This window comes from Blennius ocellaris, assembly GCF_963422515.1.
Source record: "Blennius ocellaris genome assembly, chromosome: 10".
In the NCBI taxonomy this organism is placed as follows: Eukaryota; Metazoa; Chordata; class Actinopteri; order Blenniiformes; family Blenniidae; genus Blennius; species Blennius ocellaris.
This window is the reverse complement of record NC_137659.1, coordinates 1,345,985-1,362,427: the sequence shown is the minus strand read 5'-3', so window position 1 is coordinate 1,362,427 and position 16,443 is coordinate 1,345,985. Positions and strand designations below refer to the sequence as shown.

Genomic DNA, 16,443 nt, shown 5'->3' with positions numbered 1-16,443 from the left:
CCAGGGAAGGTTCAGCCAATGGAAAAGTGGGAGTGCCGTACGCTGCCAGCCGATTGGCCGGCCGGACACTGAGCAGACCGAGCGGCTGACTCCAGATCAGTGGGATAAGGGGGGGTTGGGGGTTGGGGGGGGCGTGTCTTGACACACGCCTGAGTTGTGTTGCCTCCGAGCATCGGAGGCCTTGCAGTGCTCTTCCCAGGATCCAGACCGACATCAGCAGATTGACTCGTCCATTTTCAACCCCCCCCCCCACCCCCCCGACTCGCTCTCGGATGCGACGGGCCCCGTCCGCATCCGTCCGTCCACGATGGTGGTTCCCGAGTCCGGGGACAAAATGTACCCCCCTCCCGCCGACTTGCAGAGGGACGCCCACGTGCCCGACTTCAACTCCTACCTGGCGCTGTACAGGAAGTCTCTCGACGATCCCGAAGGTAGGTAGAAGGTACCGCAGGTCCCCCCCCCCGCCCCCCAAACACCCCCTTCCCCCTCCGCCTCCACCTGAACGACCGCGTCCCCCTTCGTCCCAGCCTTCTGGAAGGAGGTGGCGGACGACTTCTTCTGGAAGACGCCGGCAACGGGGCCGATGCTGCAGTACAACTTCGACGTGACCAAGGGCAGCGTCTACGTGAAGTGCATGGAGGGCGCCAGGACCAACGTGTGCTACAACGTCTTGGACAGACATGTGAGGGACGGGAGCCTGGGTGAGAAGGTGGCCTATTACTGGTAAGCTGCTCCGTCCCCCGCTGAGTGAATGACGGCTTTGATTGGGGGGGTTGGAGGGGGGGGGGGTAACCCTGCCAACAGGTCTTCCCAGTCAATGGCTGCAGTGTCCCCCCCAGTTGCACCTAAACGAGCAACACAATTCCGTCGCTTCAGGATCCTTTTGCATTTCCTTTCCCGGAATAACGTCACTTTTGACGTCCAGAAACTTCCATCCAGAAAACATTCGGGATATTTTGCATCATCAGTCCCAATCTTGACCTCAGTTGTTCACACGCTGCCGTGTATTCCACAACCGATGGAGGAAATTCCGCGTTGAACCTGTTGCTCTGCGTCGTTTCGCCCCCCCCCCCCCCCCCCCGTCAACTGGAAACGCTTCCCGGCCAGGAATTGCTTGTTTTGCAAGCTGAGCGAGAATAAGGGTTCAACAGAACTCAGCACAAGTCAACATTCCTGTATGTAGAGTGTGTACAACATACATACATGCTGATATTGCAGGTTTTGCTGTCACGGTGTCACCTCCACATATGTAGAGGACATCGTCTGACAGCTGTATTATGCAGGGTTTTTTTTTTTTTTTAACCTTTCTTACTCACGTCTTAAGAAATTTAGAGTTTAGGACACTAAATAACACAAAAGGTGCAAAGAAACTAAAGTAGATGCAATATAGAGGAAAATTGCAACATTTGTCACCTGATTTTGTGAGAAAATGATCATTTTTGACCAATTTTACTCATTTAACACTTGAAACTTCCCGCTCATTGTTTAGAAATGATGAGTTTTCATCCTTCTGCCGGCGATACGCGAGGAGAAAAGTTCCAGTTACCAAACATTTAGAATTTTTAGCTTGAACGCCATCGTCACGACGTCACATCATGAAAACGGGTTTATGGGATCCAGTGAAAGTCCAAAATAGCTTTCACTTCCCAGCATGCAATGGGACAAATATTGCAAAATGGTGCAATAAGTTGAGTAACAAAAGAAGTGAAACCTCTAAAACGGACAGGAAGGAGAGAGATATAAGAGTAGAGCGACGCGAGGTGACCGAGTTCAGTCTTTTTTTTTCAGAAAGAATGTTTTCAGTGTCGACGTTTGGCTGGAATCTGCGTCTTCTCCCAGTTTGTTAACAGTTTTAAGCTTCACACTGTGTGAAATGTCTTCTTTTTTTTTTAAAGTGCATCTGTGTCTCCAGTGTGACTCTCCAAAGGAAAACAAAAAAACCCCAAACCAATTAAATTAACGACCTTTTGCATGTTTTTTTTTTCATTTTCACACGTTCATCGCTGATATATTCTGGGATTTAAAAAAAAGAAAATCTGCTGCAAGCAGCTTCACCACTTTACGGCTTTAGAGAATTTATGATGGATCTGTGATCAATTAGTTTAGCGTTTAATGAATGTAGAAATCGTGTTTTATAACCAGTTGTTTTGATATTTGCACAGTGGAGGTGGAGAGACTAAAGTAAACCTTCATTAAAAAGTAAAAGAAAAATCGTTTTAATGTCACCCCGTATGGGGTGGGTTTTTAAAATATATATTTAGACTCATCTATGATCTCCTCTCTTATTTATTTGACTGAGATAATTGTAATAGTACTCCAATAGGAACTCCATTTCAAATTAAGGGCATCGCCTTTTGCAGTACATGGAATCTTAAAAAAAAAAGAATTAGAAGGAATATGTGGAAAGTGTCACAAAAAAAACAACAGTGACTTGTATTGTGTTTATTATTCCGTAATGCTTTGATGTCAAACGATACAAAGGACGCCAGTTTATGACATAGTTGTTGTTTTTTTTGAAAAAGCTGAAAATCCCTTAAGATTAAGATGCTTTATGTGGGTTTTAAAGCACCTTTCTGCTCCTGTGTCGTTCTCAGGGAGGGGAACTCACCGGACAACCGAGAGACCATCACATACCGCCAGCTGCTCAGCCGGGTCTGCCGCTGCGCTAACGTGCTCAAGCTAATGGGTGAGGAGCTGAAAACGCAACACCTGAAGGGCTCATATGATGCAAAATTCACTTTCTAAAAGTTCTCCAGCAGTAAGAATCGTCTCCACACCTGGAGCGACGTCCCAGAAGAGAAGACAGTGTCTCTCTTTTAAAAAGTGTGTTGCTCCAAGCAGCCAATCAGAAATCAAACCCTATATAGTGTCATTGGGGGGTTTTAGCCAATCACAATCAAGGGAGGCTCCTCCCCCTTTGACTCCTCCCACTATCAGCCAGCTCTGCTCTGGCACATGGCGCCACGAGAGGAAGTACTTCCTCCTCTTCTTCATAGATGGGCGTGTGTGTGGGTGGAGCCAGTCCGGCTCACACAGACACAGCAGATTCGGAATGCAGCTCCGAGGATCCAATATTCAAATGCAGGAAGATCAAAGAAAAGCTTTGAACTTGGAGTACAAGGATCCCTTTTTTTTTCTTTTTTCTTTTGTTACATTTTTTCTTTTTTCCCTTATTGTTTAAGTACTTCCTTAGTGTGTGTGTGGGCGGAGCCAGTCCAGCTCACACAGACACAGCAGATTCTGAATGCAGCTCCGACGATTCATTTTTTTTTCTTTTTTCCTTCTTTTTTCCCCCCTTTTTCTTTTTTCACTCTTTTTTCTCTCTTGATAATACAATCCAATATTCAAAATGCTGGAAAATCAAGGGAAAGAAATCAACTTTGACTAAAAGGCTTCAGGACCAACGAGTCCATGTGAAAGTGTTGAAAAGCTGAAAAATACGACTCCTTTAAACAACATTTCAACTGAATACAATTTTTAAAAAAACAAAACAACAGTTCCATGTTACTCCGCAGTGACAGTGAGTAGTTTGTGGAATTTCTTTACAACCAAACATCGTAATTAAACTCCAGGAAAGGAGCGTGTGTGTGTGTGTGTGTGTGTGTGTGTGTGTGTGTGTGTGTGTATTATGGGAATACAAGCTGAGACACATAACAGAATGACTTGTACTGTTTAATCTCAATCTTCTCACAGAAGCGCTGCAGTAGAAAATCTCCACAGCCTCCCTCATCTCGCCGCCATTTTTCTAAATTGCCTGTGCTATTTTTTTTTTTTTTTTTAATCTTTTTTCCATTCATGAAGGTGTGAAAAAGGGCGACAGGGTGTCGATCTACCTGCCCATGATCCCAGAGCTGGTTTACACCATGCTGGCCTGCGCCCGGATCGGCGCCATTCACTCTGTGGTGGTGAGTGTCGACTGCTGCAAAACACCGTCTGAACCCGTTCCAACGTGGACCCGGCGCTCCCGACCGGTCCTGCTGTGTGTGTGTGTGTGTGTGTGTGTGTGTGTGTGTGTGTGTGTGTGTGTGTGTGTGTGTGTGTGTGTGTGTGTCAGCACCTGCACTCAATATATATGGGTCAGACGTCCTCCTGCAGCCCCGACAGTCTCTGCAGCTCTATTTTCGCAATTCAACCTTCGTCTCCCACACGAAGGTGACACCCCCCCCCCACCCCCAACCCCCCCCCCCCCCCCCCTCGTTAAAAACATGCACAGGCGACTCGCTCCGACGTGCACACCTTCTTTTTTTTTTAAGACCGCTGCTGGTGTGAATGACCTTGTCTCTGCTTTGTCACCGTCGTATGTTTCCGACTCCCCCCCCCCCCCCCACTCCCACCCCCACCCCCCCACACACACTTGTGCCAGTTTTTGGAAGCTCACCACTACTTATTGAATGAGGTTGAGAGGCAACGAGTCCTCATGCTGCAATTCAAACTACAACTCTTACACACGAGTGTCGATTTCAGTAAAACTAATGTTTTTACTGTTTACTTTTTTTTTTTTACTTTAAAAGGGCTCATATTCTGCAAAATCGACTTTCTATAAGTTTTCCGTCCCCACACCTGGAACGACTCTTTTAAAAAGTGTGTTGCTCCAAGCAGCCAATCAGAAATCAAAGCCTATATAGTGTCAACGGGGGTTTTAGCCAATCACAATCAAGGTAGGCTCCTCCCACAATCAGGCAGCTCTGCTCTGGCACATGGCGCCACGAGAGGAAGTACTTCCTCCCTCTTCCCATAGATGGCCGTGTGTGTGGGCGGAGCCAGTCCGACTCACACAGACACAGCAGATCCTGAATGCAGCTCCTGGATCCAATATTCAAATGGCGGAAGATCAAAGAAAAGCTTTGAACTTGGAGTACAAGGATCCCTTTTTTCTTTTATTCCATTTTCTTCTTTTTCCCTTATTGTTTAAGTACTTCCTCCTCTCAATGTGACCACATGGGCAGTATTTGAACCCATAACCTCCTCGCGGTGAGGCGACAGCGCCACCCACTGTCTTCGGTGGTGTGACGTTTCCAGGAATACATTTATATTACATCATTTTTATGCCATTTCATCCTGATTTAACAGCGTCAAGCGTTTCCAAACCAGCCTATTTCTCATCGATGTAGGAAGACTTTTTTTTTAAAGAAAAATCTAAAATAACAACATGAAAACACTGAAGTCAAACGTGCTGAAGTTGCTTTCATTCGTTCATCGAGTCGATCCAACAGTTCCACTTCCTGCCGACGGGCGGTCGGCTCACACGACTTTTCACCAGTTGCCGTGTTTTGAGTAAATATGTGACTTTACACAAGCGGTGACTTTTCGTTTTCTCTCTCTGCCGCTCAGTTTGCAGGATTCTCCTCCGAGTCTCTGGGCGAGAGGATCGCTGACGCCCAGAGCGCCGTCCTGGTGACAGCAGGTCGGACTGTATTAAAAAAAGAAAGAAAAAAATATATATTCCCTGCTGTTTTTCATGTGTGTTTCCATTAACCCCTCCCCCCCCCCTCCTCCCCCCCGAAATACAGATGGTGTTTTCAGAGGCGAGAAGCTGATCAACCTGAAGCAGATCGCAGACGAGGCTCTGCAGAAGTGCAGGGAAAAGTAGGTCCGGCACGCGAGGCCATTAAACCCCCCCCACCCCCCCCCCCCCCCAGCTCCAACGCAGAGGAAACACGTCGAGCTGCTTTCACATGATGAGGTTGCCGGGCAACATGGAGCACTTAGACTCATCAGGGAAGTCCGGGCTGCTCGTCTCCCGTGGCAACGTGAGCATCAGAGGAGGGAGGGGAGTGAGAAGCACAGCGTGAAGAGAGGGAGGAGGAGGAGGAGGAGGACGACGACTGGCAGATGTGTTGGAGGAAATGATGTCTTTGTTTTCCCATTAATATTTTTATCTATAAATGATATTGTGTAGAGAAACGTTACGGCTTCATGCTGGACAAAACTAACACGTCGTTTTGAATCACGGATGAAAACACTGCTGATGAGAGAGAGAGCGCGAGGGAAAGAGAGAGAGCAAGAGAGGGGGAAACAGTCATCATGGATGAAAACTGCTGATGAGAGAGAGAGAGCGAGAAAGAGAAAGAGAGACAGGGAAACAGTCATCAGGAATGAAAACACTGCTGAAGAGAGAGCGAGAGAGAGAGCGAGACAGAGAGAGAGGGAAACAGTCATCAGGGATGAAAACACTGCTGATGAGAGAGAGAGAGAGAGAGAGAGAGGGAAACAGTCATCATGGATGAAAAATGCTAATGAGAGAGAGAGAAACAGTCATCAGGGATGAAAACACTGCTGATGAGAGAGAGAGAGAGAGAGAGAGAGGGAAACAGTCATCATGGATGAAAAATGCTAATGAGAGAGAGAGAAACAGTCATCAGGGATGAAAACTTCTGATGAGAGAGAGAGAAACAGTCATCAGGGATGAAAACTGCTGATGAGAGAGAGAGACACAGAGAGAGAGAGAGGGAAACAGTCATCAGGGATGAAAACACTGCTGATGAGAGAGAGAGAGAGAGAGAGAGAGAGAGAGAAACAGTCATCATGGATGAAAAATGCTAATGAGAGAGAAACAGTCATCAGGGATGAAAACTTCTGATGAGAGAGAGAGAGAGAGAGACAGAGAAACAGTCATCAGGGATGAAAACTGCTGATGACAGAGAGAGAGACAGGGAAACAGTCATCAGGGATGAAAACTGCTGATGAGAGAGAGAGCGAGAGAGAGAAGGGGGGAAACAGTCATCAGGAATGAAAACACTGCTGAAGAGAGAGCGAGACAGACAGAGAGAGAGAGAGGGAAACAGTCATCAGGGATGAAAACACTGCTGATGAGAGAGAGAGAGAGAGAGAGAGAGACAATGAGCGGTGGGAAACAATGTAGACAGATAAAACCAGCAGATGGCGATGAAGCAGCTTTATGAGCGTAAACTGCCGTTAAACCCAAAAGAAGAAGAAGAAATGATATTTAAAGAATATAGTGATAATATACAGTCGATTACAGTTATTGTGGCGCGACACGTTACAATCTTACAACATAATTGTCTACGTATTGTTTACGATCTCACCGTTTGTTTGTACAGTGAAAACTGTCAATACTTATGTACGTGAAGTTTTCTTTATATACATTTGAAAAATGTTACATTGTGACAAAATGTGACATTATGGGATGTTGTGTGTAGAATCTTTGAGGAAACAAACGAGTTGGATGAATTTTAGAATGAGGCCGTTTCACAGCAAACATGTGGAGACGGCGAATCCTTTCCAGATGTGCTGTCGGCACTGAACACATCTGTAACCCACAGAGCCTCGCGCAGCGTCGCCAAGTGTCTGGTGGTCCGGCATCACGCGCTGCGGATCAGAGCCGGCGCCGCGAGCAACAAACTACAGGTAAAGTACCAAAATACTCGGATACGGAGACGAGTACGAGAGTAAAAGAGTGAAATCTGCTGGAAAACGTGAGTTTGGTTTGAATCTCCGCTTCAGATCAAGCGAAAAATTTGACTGATGAGTTAGCCGTTAGCCGAAAACGATGATGTCATAACCCCGCCTCCTTCTCCGTGACGTCGCTTTAAAAAAAAAAAACAGGACGCTTTAATTCACTCACATGTTGGATGCGAGATGTTAAGATGATCCGCATTTTTCTTTTCCCCCCCAACCGTTGTATTTCGTTACAGCGCCACCTATGGCCCCGACATAGGTACTACATCATTTTCACGCTTCTATTTTCACGGTTTAACCACATAAAGTCCAGAAAACAGACCTTTAAATCAACCACGTTCACCTTATAGCCATAAACTCACCAATCCTCACCTGAGGTGGTCTTAAAAAATAAACTGATTTTAAAGTCGTTTTCGTGTAAAATGGGTTAAACACGAAGGACCTTCACACAAATCGTCCGCGGCGTTTCCCCCCCCCCGGTGTTGTCGGACCTCCTCAGACCCCCTGGGACCCGGAACGCGACGTGTGGTGGGACGAGGCCGTGGCCGCCGCCCCCGACGAGTGCGAGCCGGAGTGGCTGGACGCCGAGGAGCCGCTCTTCATCCTCCACACCAGCGGCTCCACCGGGAAGCCCAAGGCAAGGCACTGGCTGAGGCTGAGCGGGGGGGGGGGGGGGCTATTTTTTGAAAAATATCAAATACTATTAAATATAAAAATTTAAATAAAATCAAAATATTAAATACAACAGAATTTTTTTTAATATAATAAATATAAATATAATAAATATATAAAATAGCAATAAGGTATATATATAGGAATATATATGTGGAAATATATAAAAAATATCAAATACTATTAAATATTAAAATTGAAATAAAATCAAAATATTATAAAAAATCTAAATATTATACAATACAACAGAATTAAAAAAATATATATATAATAAATACAAATATAATAAATATATAAAATAGCAATAAGGTATATATATATATAGGAATATATGTGGAAATATATAGAAAAAATATATGAAAATATTAAATATTACAAGTAAATAAATTAAAATATTAAATAATATATATGGGGGGGTTAATGATAATTAGGCTAAGAGGCGTTTCTCCCCTTTATCCAGAATTCATGATTTAAACCGGAGGTTTTCTAAACTTATCAGGGTAAAACAAGTGTAAAGTCATGTTTCGTGGTAACGTCTGTTATTCCCTTTAAAGGAAACGCAACTCGCATTAAATAAATGACGAGAACTTGATTAATCTAAATGAGAAGTACTAAAACAAAAATGGGGAACAATATTTTTCATTGATTATAGTATAAAGAGAATTTGATAAAGCACTTTTTTAAAGTGTATCCATGTTCAATTATTTACCTTTTTAACCATTCTCAACTTTCTATTTATATATTTACATTCTGGGCGCTTTTATACAACATGTAGTATCACTTTTATGTGTACTTTTTTATTATATAAAACTCATAATGAAATTACAGAAGCTGCTCCTTTGTAGATCAATTATTAGTTTTATATAATAAAAATTAGATGATATCCTTACTGTATACATTTTATGATATAAAACTATATATTTTCAATACAGGAACATAACTAAATAAGGAGTATCTAATATTGGAGAAGGGGCAGCAGTAGATAAGTTTTATGTTTTGCAAGTATGTGTAGTCAACTATACTTCTATTTTGTGAGAAAATATACTTAAAAAAATATATTAATATCAAATACTATAAAATATTAAAATGTAAATAAAATTAAAATATTAAATACAATATTTAAAATACATTTAAATAAAATAAATATATACAAAACATAAAGAAATATAAAAATATGAAATATTACAATGACCTAAATTAAAATATTAAATCAAAAATTTCAAATATATAAATAAAATAAATATATACAAAACTTAAGAAATATATAAAATAGCAATAAGGTTTTTCATAGGAATATATGTGAAAATATAAAAAAATTGGAAAATATGAAATATTACAATTACATACATTAAAATATCAAATACAATATTTCAAATATATAAATATATACAAAACTTAATAAATATATAAAACAGAAACAAGGTCAGCCAGTTAAAAAAAATCAATAATTATTTCAATGTTAAGGTTCACAGTTGTGTCGCGGCGGCTTGAAGGACATGAAGATGAGACGGATTTATGTTCCCACAACACACACACACACACACACACACACAAACACACCTGCATATACGTACGTCCCCTGTCCCATATTTACTGTGCCCCCCCCCCACAGGGCGTTCTCCACACCACCGCCGGCTACCTCCTCTACACCTCGCTGACCTTCAAATACGTTTTCGATCATCACCATGACGACGTGTTCTGGTGCACGGCCGACATCGGCTGGATCACCGGACACTCGTACATCACGTACGGCCCGCTGGCCAACGGCGCGAGCAGCGTCCTGGTGAGTGGCGGCGGCGGCGGCGGCGGCTACGCTACGATTCTGCCGACGCCGGACGCCCAAACCCTCTTCATCTCTGCGTGTGTGTGTGTGTGTGTGTGTGTGTGTGTGTGTGTGTGTGTGTGTGTGTGTGTGTGTGTAGTTTGAAGGCACCCCCGTCCACCCTCACGTCGGCCGGTTCTGGGAGATCATCGAGAAGTACAAAGTCACCAAGTTCTACACGGCGCCCACGGCGATCCGCCTGCTGATGAGATACGGCGGCGAGCCTCTGCAGAAGTGAGTCGACACGCGATCGTCTAACTTAGAGCTGCGCTCGGTAGAGCGACACGCCTTCGCCAACGCCACGTGTGTGTCACCATGGAAACCAGTGGGTCACAAGGTTATTTCGTGTCTCCTTCCGTCGTCTGTCGCGGTAGTTTCAATCGCTTCATGTTGTCACTGTTTGACACTAATGTGCCCCCCCCCCCCACCACCTTGACCTTTGACACCCCCCCAACCGCTAAACGTGATGATGATGTCACTGCATCGTGTGACATATCAGAGCATAGGGAATTGAAAACTGAACATTTTGCCATTGGTTTGACATCAATCGAATTACAACTGACCACGTTAGGATAAAAAAACTTATTTTTAACTTTTTGCGACCTTTGACCTTTGACTCCTCAATTGTTAAACGTGATGATGACATCACTGCATCGTGTGACATATCAGAGGATAGGGGATTGAAAACTGAACATTTTGCCATTGGTTTGACATCAATCGAATTAAAACTGACTGCGTTAGGATAAAAAAAACTTCTTTTTAACGTTTCGCGACCTCGACCTTTGACCTTTGATCCCCATCGCGCTCAAAATGTAAAGGAACCATCCTTTGATGGTGATAAAAAATGTGTACATTTCATGCAAATGTGGTTGATTTTAAACCGCGTGGATCTCCTCCAACCGCCACAATGACGACGCAGTCTAGATGTACGTGACGTAGATCCGCGGCTCCTCCGTCAGGTACGACCTGTCCAGCCTGAGGATTCTGGGTAGCGTGGGCGAGCCCATCAACCCGGAGGCGTGGCAGTGGTTCCACGAGGCGGTGGGTGGGGGCCGCTGCCCCGTGGTGGACACCTTCTGGCAGACGGAGACGGTAAGAGACGCTCGAGGGACTTTTCCTTTCTCCTCCGCCTTCACCCCGTCAGCGCCGTTTTTCCAATCACCAGGGAGGCCACGTCTTGACGCCGCTACCCGCCGCCACGCCGCTCAAGCCGGGCTCGGCCGTAAGTCTCTCGTTTGGGGGTAAAAACGTCCAGAAAACGAGGGCGACGGTGGTCTTGACGTCTTCCGCCTCGTTTCAGACCTTCCCGTTCTTCGGCGTGGAGCCGGCCGTCCTGAACGAGAGCGGCGAGGAACTGGAGGGGGAAGCTGAAGGCTACCTGGTGAGTCGCCACATCTGGCTGTTTGTTTAATCGAAAATGCGATTTTTTACTGCATTTCTCAACAGGTTTCATTGAAAAATCTGTTTGATTTTAGTCATTTTCTTGTTTGTTTGTTTTGTTTGCGAAAATGTAAACGTTTTCATGACGTGTACTTTAAGTTTGAATTTAAATATCATTTCATCAAGCTTGTCGTCACTTTCACACGAGTCTCGTTGGTCCAGAAAACAAACAAAGTTTAGCGCTTTATCTTGAGTTTCATCCATTTGAATATTGGATCATATCAAGAGAAAAAATGAAGAAAAAAGAAGAAACGGAATAAAAGAAAAAGAGGGAAAAGGAGATAAAAGGGAATAAAAGAAAAAGAGGGAAAAGGAGATAAAAGGGAATAAAAGAAAAAGAGGGAAAAGGAGATAAAAGGGAATAAAAGAAAAAGAGGGGAAAAGGAGATAAAAGGGAATAAAAGAAAAAAGGAAAAAGGGAAGAAGAGAAGAAGAGGAAAAAAGAAGAAAAAAGAAAAAAGAGAAAAAAGAAAAAGAAAAAAGGGAAAAACAACAAGGGAAAAAAGAAAAAGATAAAAGGGAAGAAGAGGAAAAAAGAAGAAAAAAGAAAAAAAGAGAAAAACAATAAGGGAAAAAAGGGAATAAAAGAATAAGAGGAAAAAGAAAAAGAGAAAAAAAGGAAAAAAGAATAAGGGAGAAAAAGAAAAAATGGAATAAAAGAAAGAAAAAAGAAAGAAAATGGGATCCGAGGAGCTACATTCAGAATCTGCTGTGTCTGTGTGAGCTGGACTGGCTCCGCCCACACACACGCCCATCTATGAGGAAGAGGGAGGAAGGACTTCCTCTCGTGGCGCCATGTGCCAGAGCAGAGCTGCCTGATTGTGAGAGGAGTCAAAGGGCGGAGGAGTCTACCTTGATTGTGATTGGCTAAAACCCCCCGATGACACTATATAGGGTTTGATTTCTGATTGGCTGGTTGGAGCAACACACTTTTTAAAAGAGCGAGAGGGAGGGAGGACACACTTTCTTCTCTTCTAGGGACGACTCTAGACATTTCTTACTGCTGGGAAAACTTTTATAAAGTGAGTTTTACATAATTTAAAGCTAATGAATACTCTATTACCACCCCTCCCCACCCCTCCCCCGCCGCTGTTGCAGGTCTTCCGGAGGCCCTGGCCTGGAATCATGCGCTCCGTGTACAAAAACCACGAGCGCTTCGAGAACACCTACTTCAAGAAATTCCCCGGCTTTTACGTGACCGGCGACGGTGCGACGCCGTGACGATCACCAAGAGAGCCTCTGGAGGCGAGAGAGGGTACTGCGCTCTAAAAACTCTCTCTCTCTCTTTCAGGCTGCAGGCGGGATAAAGACGGCTACTACTGGATCACCGGCAGAATAGACGACATGCTGAATGTGTCAGGTACCCTCCCCCTCCCCCCTCCCCCCTCCCCCCCAGATCGTTTTCTAACAATGTTGTTTAACAATCCGCCGCCGCCGCCGGCGACTCGGCCCGCAGGTCACCTGATGAGCACGGCGGAGGTGGAGGCGGCGCTGGCGGAGCACCCGGCGGTGGCGGAGGCGGCGGCGGTGAGCCGGCCCCACCGGGTGAAGGGCGAGTGTCTGTACTGCTTCGTCACCCTGAAGGAGCGGCGGGAGTTCAGCCGCTCGCTGGAGGATGAGCTGAAGACGCTCGGTGAGGCTCCGCCTCCCGGGAAGTCGCCGCGTCCTCGACTGTGTCGGCGCTTAAAGTGCTGTCAGTGTTTTTATTAACACTGAAAGCTTTTAATCTGCTTTATAGCTACATCAGGTTATTTTTGTATATTTTTTTTTAAAACAAAGTTGTTTTTAAGTATTTTAAAGTAGTTTTAAAAACAGTACTTCTACTTTTTTCTCAAAGCTTTTTCACTGATTTTTAACTTTTAGTGTTTTTATTAACACTGAAAGCTTTTAATCTGCTTTATAGCTACATCAGGTTATTTTTGTATTTTTTTAAAACAAAGTTGATAGTTTTAAAGTATTTTAAAGTAGTTTTAAACAACAGTACTTGAAATTTTTTTTGAAAGCTTTTTCAAAACTTCACTGATTTTAAACTTTTAGTGTTTTATTAAGTAGTTTTAAAAACAGTACTTTTACTTTTTTCTCAAAGCTTTTTCACTGATTTTTAACTTTTAGTATTTTTATTAAGTAGTTTTAAAAACAGTACTTTGTACTTTGACTTTTTTTTCAAAGCTTCTTAAAAACGTTTTCACTGATTTTTAACTTTTAGTGTTTTTATTAACACTGAAAGCTTTTAATCTGCTTTATAGCTACATCAGGTTATTTTTGTATTTTTTTAAAACAAAGTTGATAGTTTTAAAGTATTTTAAAGTAGTTTTAAACAACAGTACTTGAAATTTTTTTTGAAAGCTTTTTCAAAACTTCACTGATTTTAAACTTTTAGTGTTTTATTAAGTAGTTTTAAAAACAGTACTTTTACTTTTTTCTCAAAGCTTTTTCACTGATTTTTAACTTTTAGTATTTTTATTAAGTAGTTTTAAAAACAGTACTTTGTACTTTGACTTTTTTTTCAAAGCTTCTTAAAAACGTTTTCACTGATTTTTAACTTTTAGTGTTTTTATTAACACTGAAAGCTTTTAATCTGCTTTATAGCTACATCAGGTTATTTTTGTATTTTTAAAGCAACGAACAAAGTTGTTTCAAAGTATTTTAAAGCAGTTTTAAACAACAGTACTTTGACTTATCTTGAAAGCTTTTTCAAAACTTTTTCACTGATTTTTAACTTAGTGTTTTTATTAAGTAGTTTTAAAAACAGTACTTTTTTTTCAAAGCTTTTTCAAAACTTCTTCACTGATTTATAACTTTTAGTAGTTTTAAAAACAGTACTTTTTTTCCCAAAGCTTCTTCAAAACTTGTTCACTAATTTTTAACTTTTAGTGTTTTTATTAAGTAGTTTTAAAAACAGTACTTTGACTTTTTTTTCCAAAGCGTTTTCAAAACTTTTTCACTGATTTCTAACTTTTAGTATTTTTAAGTCATTTTAAAGAGCATTACTTTGTACATTTGACTTGTTAAGTACTTTACTGGAACTATTACTTCAGCCTTGAAGAAAAGGCTTTATATATATATATATATATATATATATATATATATATATATATATATATATATATGAATAATTTAAATATGAAGTTATCCTGCAAAAACAGGCAGAAAGTCACTTATTGTACTTTATTTTTTTACCGTCTCTGAGGAATAATTCAAAGTAAAAGCAGCTCATCGTGATATAAAGTAGGAATGTGTCTGAATTTTCTTGAATTAAAGGTAAAATAAAGGTGATAAAAACATGAAGGTTTTATATTTCAAGTAATAAAATCCCCCACAATATTTTGCTCTTCAACTAAACTCATCTTTTCTTCTTCTCTCTGCTCTTCGTTCTCAGTCAGAGAGAAAATCGGACCAATCGCCACGCCGGACTTCATCCAGAACGCTCCGGCGCTTCCTAAAACCCGCTCAGGTGGCCAGAGGAAGACTTGATTCCTCCTCCTCTTCCTCCTCCTCCTCCTCCTCTTCCTCCTTTCACTTCCTCATCCTCCTCCTCTTCCTCCTCCTCTCTCCTTTTCCTCTCACTTCCTCTTTCATCATTCATCTCCCCCCCTGTCTTCCTCCTTCCTCCTCCTCCTCCTCTTCCTCACTCCTCTCACTTTTTCCTCTTCGTCCTCTGTCCTCACTCCTTTTCCTCTCTCTTCCTCTTTCCTCTCTCCTCTTCTTCCTCTCTCCTCACTCCTTTTCCTCTCACTTCCTCCATCCTCTTTCACTTCCTCCTCCTCCTCTGTCCTCACTCATTTTCCTCTCTCCTCCTCCTCCCTCTCTCATCCCCTCACTTCCTCCTCCTCCTCTGTCCTCACTCCTTTTCCTGTCACTTCCTCTGTCCTCTCTCATCCTCTTCCTCCTGTCCTCACTCCTTTTCCTCTCTCTTCCTCTTTCATCATTGATCTCCCCTCCTCCTGTCTTCCTCCTTCCTCACTCCTTTTCCTCTCTCTTCCTCTTCCTCTGTCCTCACTCCTTTTCCTCTCACTTCCTCTTTCCTCTTCTCTCCTCCTCCTCCTCTTCTCTTTCCTATTTCATCATTCCTCTCTCCTCCTCTTGTCTTCCTCCCCCTTCTTCCTCTTTCCTCTTCCCTCCTCCTATTTTACCTCCTTCCTCTTCTTTTCCTCTCTCCTCTCCTCCTCCTCCTCCTCCTTCATCAGTCTCCTCCTCCTCCTCCTCCCCCAGGAAAGATCATGAGGCGGATCCTCCGGCAGATCGCCCGGAACGAGGAGGACCTGGGCGACGTTTCTACGCTGGCCGACCCCAAAGTGGTGGAACTGCTGATCAGCCAGCGGTGCCAAGCTGCAGCCTGACCCTGCTGACCTCCTCCTCCTCCTCCTCCTCCTCCACCTCCTCCTCCTCCTCCTCCTCCTCCTGATGAAGAGTCAGAATCCCCTGCAGGTTGTGGGTCAACACGTCGCCGCTCTTCAGGACTGAATGAAACATCAGACGACGATTTAATGTGTCAAACTGGAGCTTTGATGTGTGTCACACACACACACACACACACACACACACACACACACACACACACACACACACACACACACACACACACACACACACACACACACCCTTTCTGATTGCCAGTGTTTATTTCTCACACATTTCTATGACGTCACAATAAAAGCCTTTCTGCTGCTGCTTTTGTTCTTTTCCCCCCCAACCTCCGAGCACGGCGGCAGTCTGGCGCCCTCTTGTGGCAGGAACATCGCCCTGCAGCGGCTCACCTGACAGCCCAGCGTGTGAAAAAGCCCCGTTATGACCCTGGAGGGGCTTTTGTTTGTTTGTTTGTTTGTTGGTTCTTGACCTTTTTGTCACGCAACAATGTAACGATGCTGAGAGTGGAAACAGCTTTGAAGATGAGATTTCAGGAGAACAAAGACCTGCGAGGCTGTTTAATTTAACTACGAGCATCAGTCACACACAACGACACAATAATGTGTGTGTGTGTGTGTGTGTGTGTGTGTGTTGTCTTTTAACAGATTAGATTGCCGCCGTTTGTCATGAAAGCAGCTTTGAGGTGCGGCGCTCTTCATCACGCTGTTCACACAGTTGGGGTG

General features: G+C 43.3%; 1 protein-coding gene across 2 annotated transcripts; it reads left to right on the top strand.

Annotated features, from left to right (window-relative positions):
* Positions 1 to 293: 293 nt before the first annotated feature.
* Positions 294 to 15,980, top strand: acss2l (acyl-CoA synthetase short chain family member 2 like). Of its 2 annotated transcripts, XM_080504004.1 has the most exons (18): positions 294 to 431; positions 528 to 723; positions 2,595 to 2,686; positions 3,802 to 3,905; positions 5,332 to 5,404; positions 5,511 to 5,586; positions 7,284 to 7,368; positions 7,919 to 8,056; positions 9,704 to 9,874; positions 10,014 to 10,147; positions 10,873 to 11,005; positions 11,079 to 11,135; positions 11,214 to 11,294; positions 12,452 to 12,560; positions 12,645 to 12,713; positions 12,810 to 12,986; positions 14,733 to 14,807; positions 15,566 to 15,979. In XM_080504004.1, the coding sequence occupies exons 1-18, from the start codon at positions 308 to 310 to the stop codon at positions 15,691 to 15,693; spliced, it is 2,022 nt and encodes a 673-aa protein (XP_080360130.1). In that variant the 5' UTR covers positions 294 to 307; the 3' UTR covers positions 15,694 to 15,979. The 2 variants fall into 2 exon arrangements, with proteins under 2 accessions (XP_080360130.1, XP_080360131.1); XM_080504005.1 differs by lacking the exon at positions 7,919 to 8,056 and having other exon boundaries at positions 15,566 to 15,980.
* The last annotated feature ends 463 nt before the right edge of the window (positions 15,981 to 16,443 follow it).

What these genes read in the sequence shown, in the direction of transcription:
- acss2l (XM_080504004.1), top strand. Translation starts at nt 308, where the DNA reads ATGGTGGTTCCCGAGTCCGGGGACAAAATGTACCCCCCTCCCGCCGAC. An exon ending in GAGAAGGTGGCCTATTACTG is followed by an intron (nt 724 to 2,594) that starts GTAAGCTGCTCC and finishes TGTCGTTCTCAG; the next exon opens with GGAGGGGAACTCACCGGACA. An exon ending in CGACATGCTGAATGTGTCAG is followed by an intron (nt 12,714 to 12,809) that starts GTACCCTCCCCC and finishes CTCGGCCCGCAG; the next exon opens with GTCACCTGATGAGCACGGCG.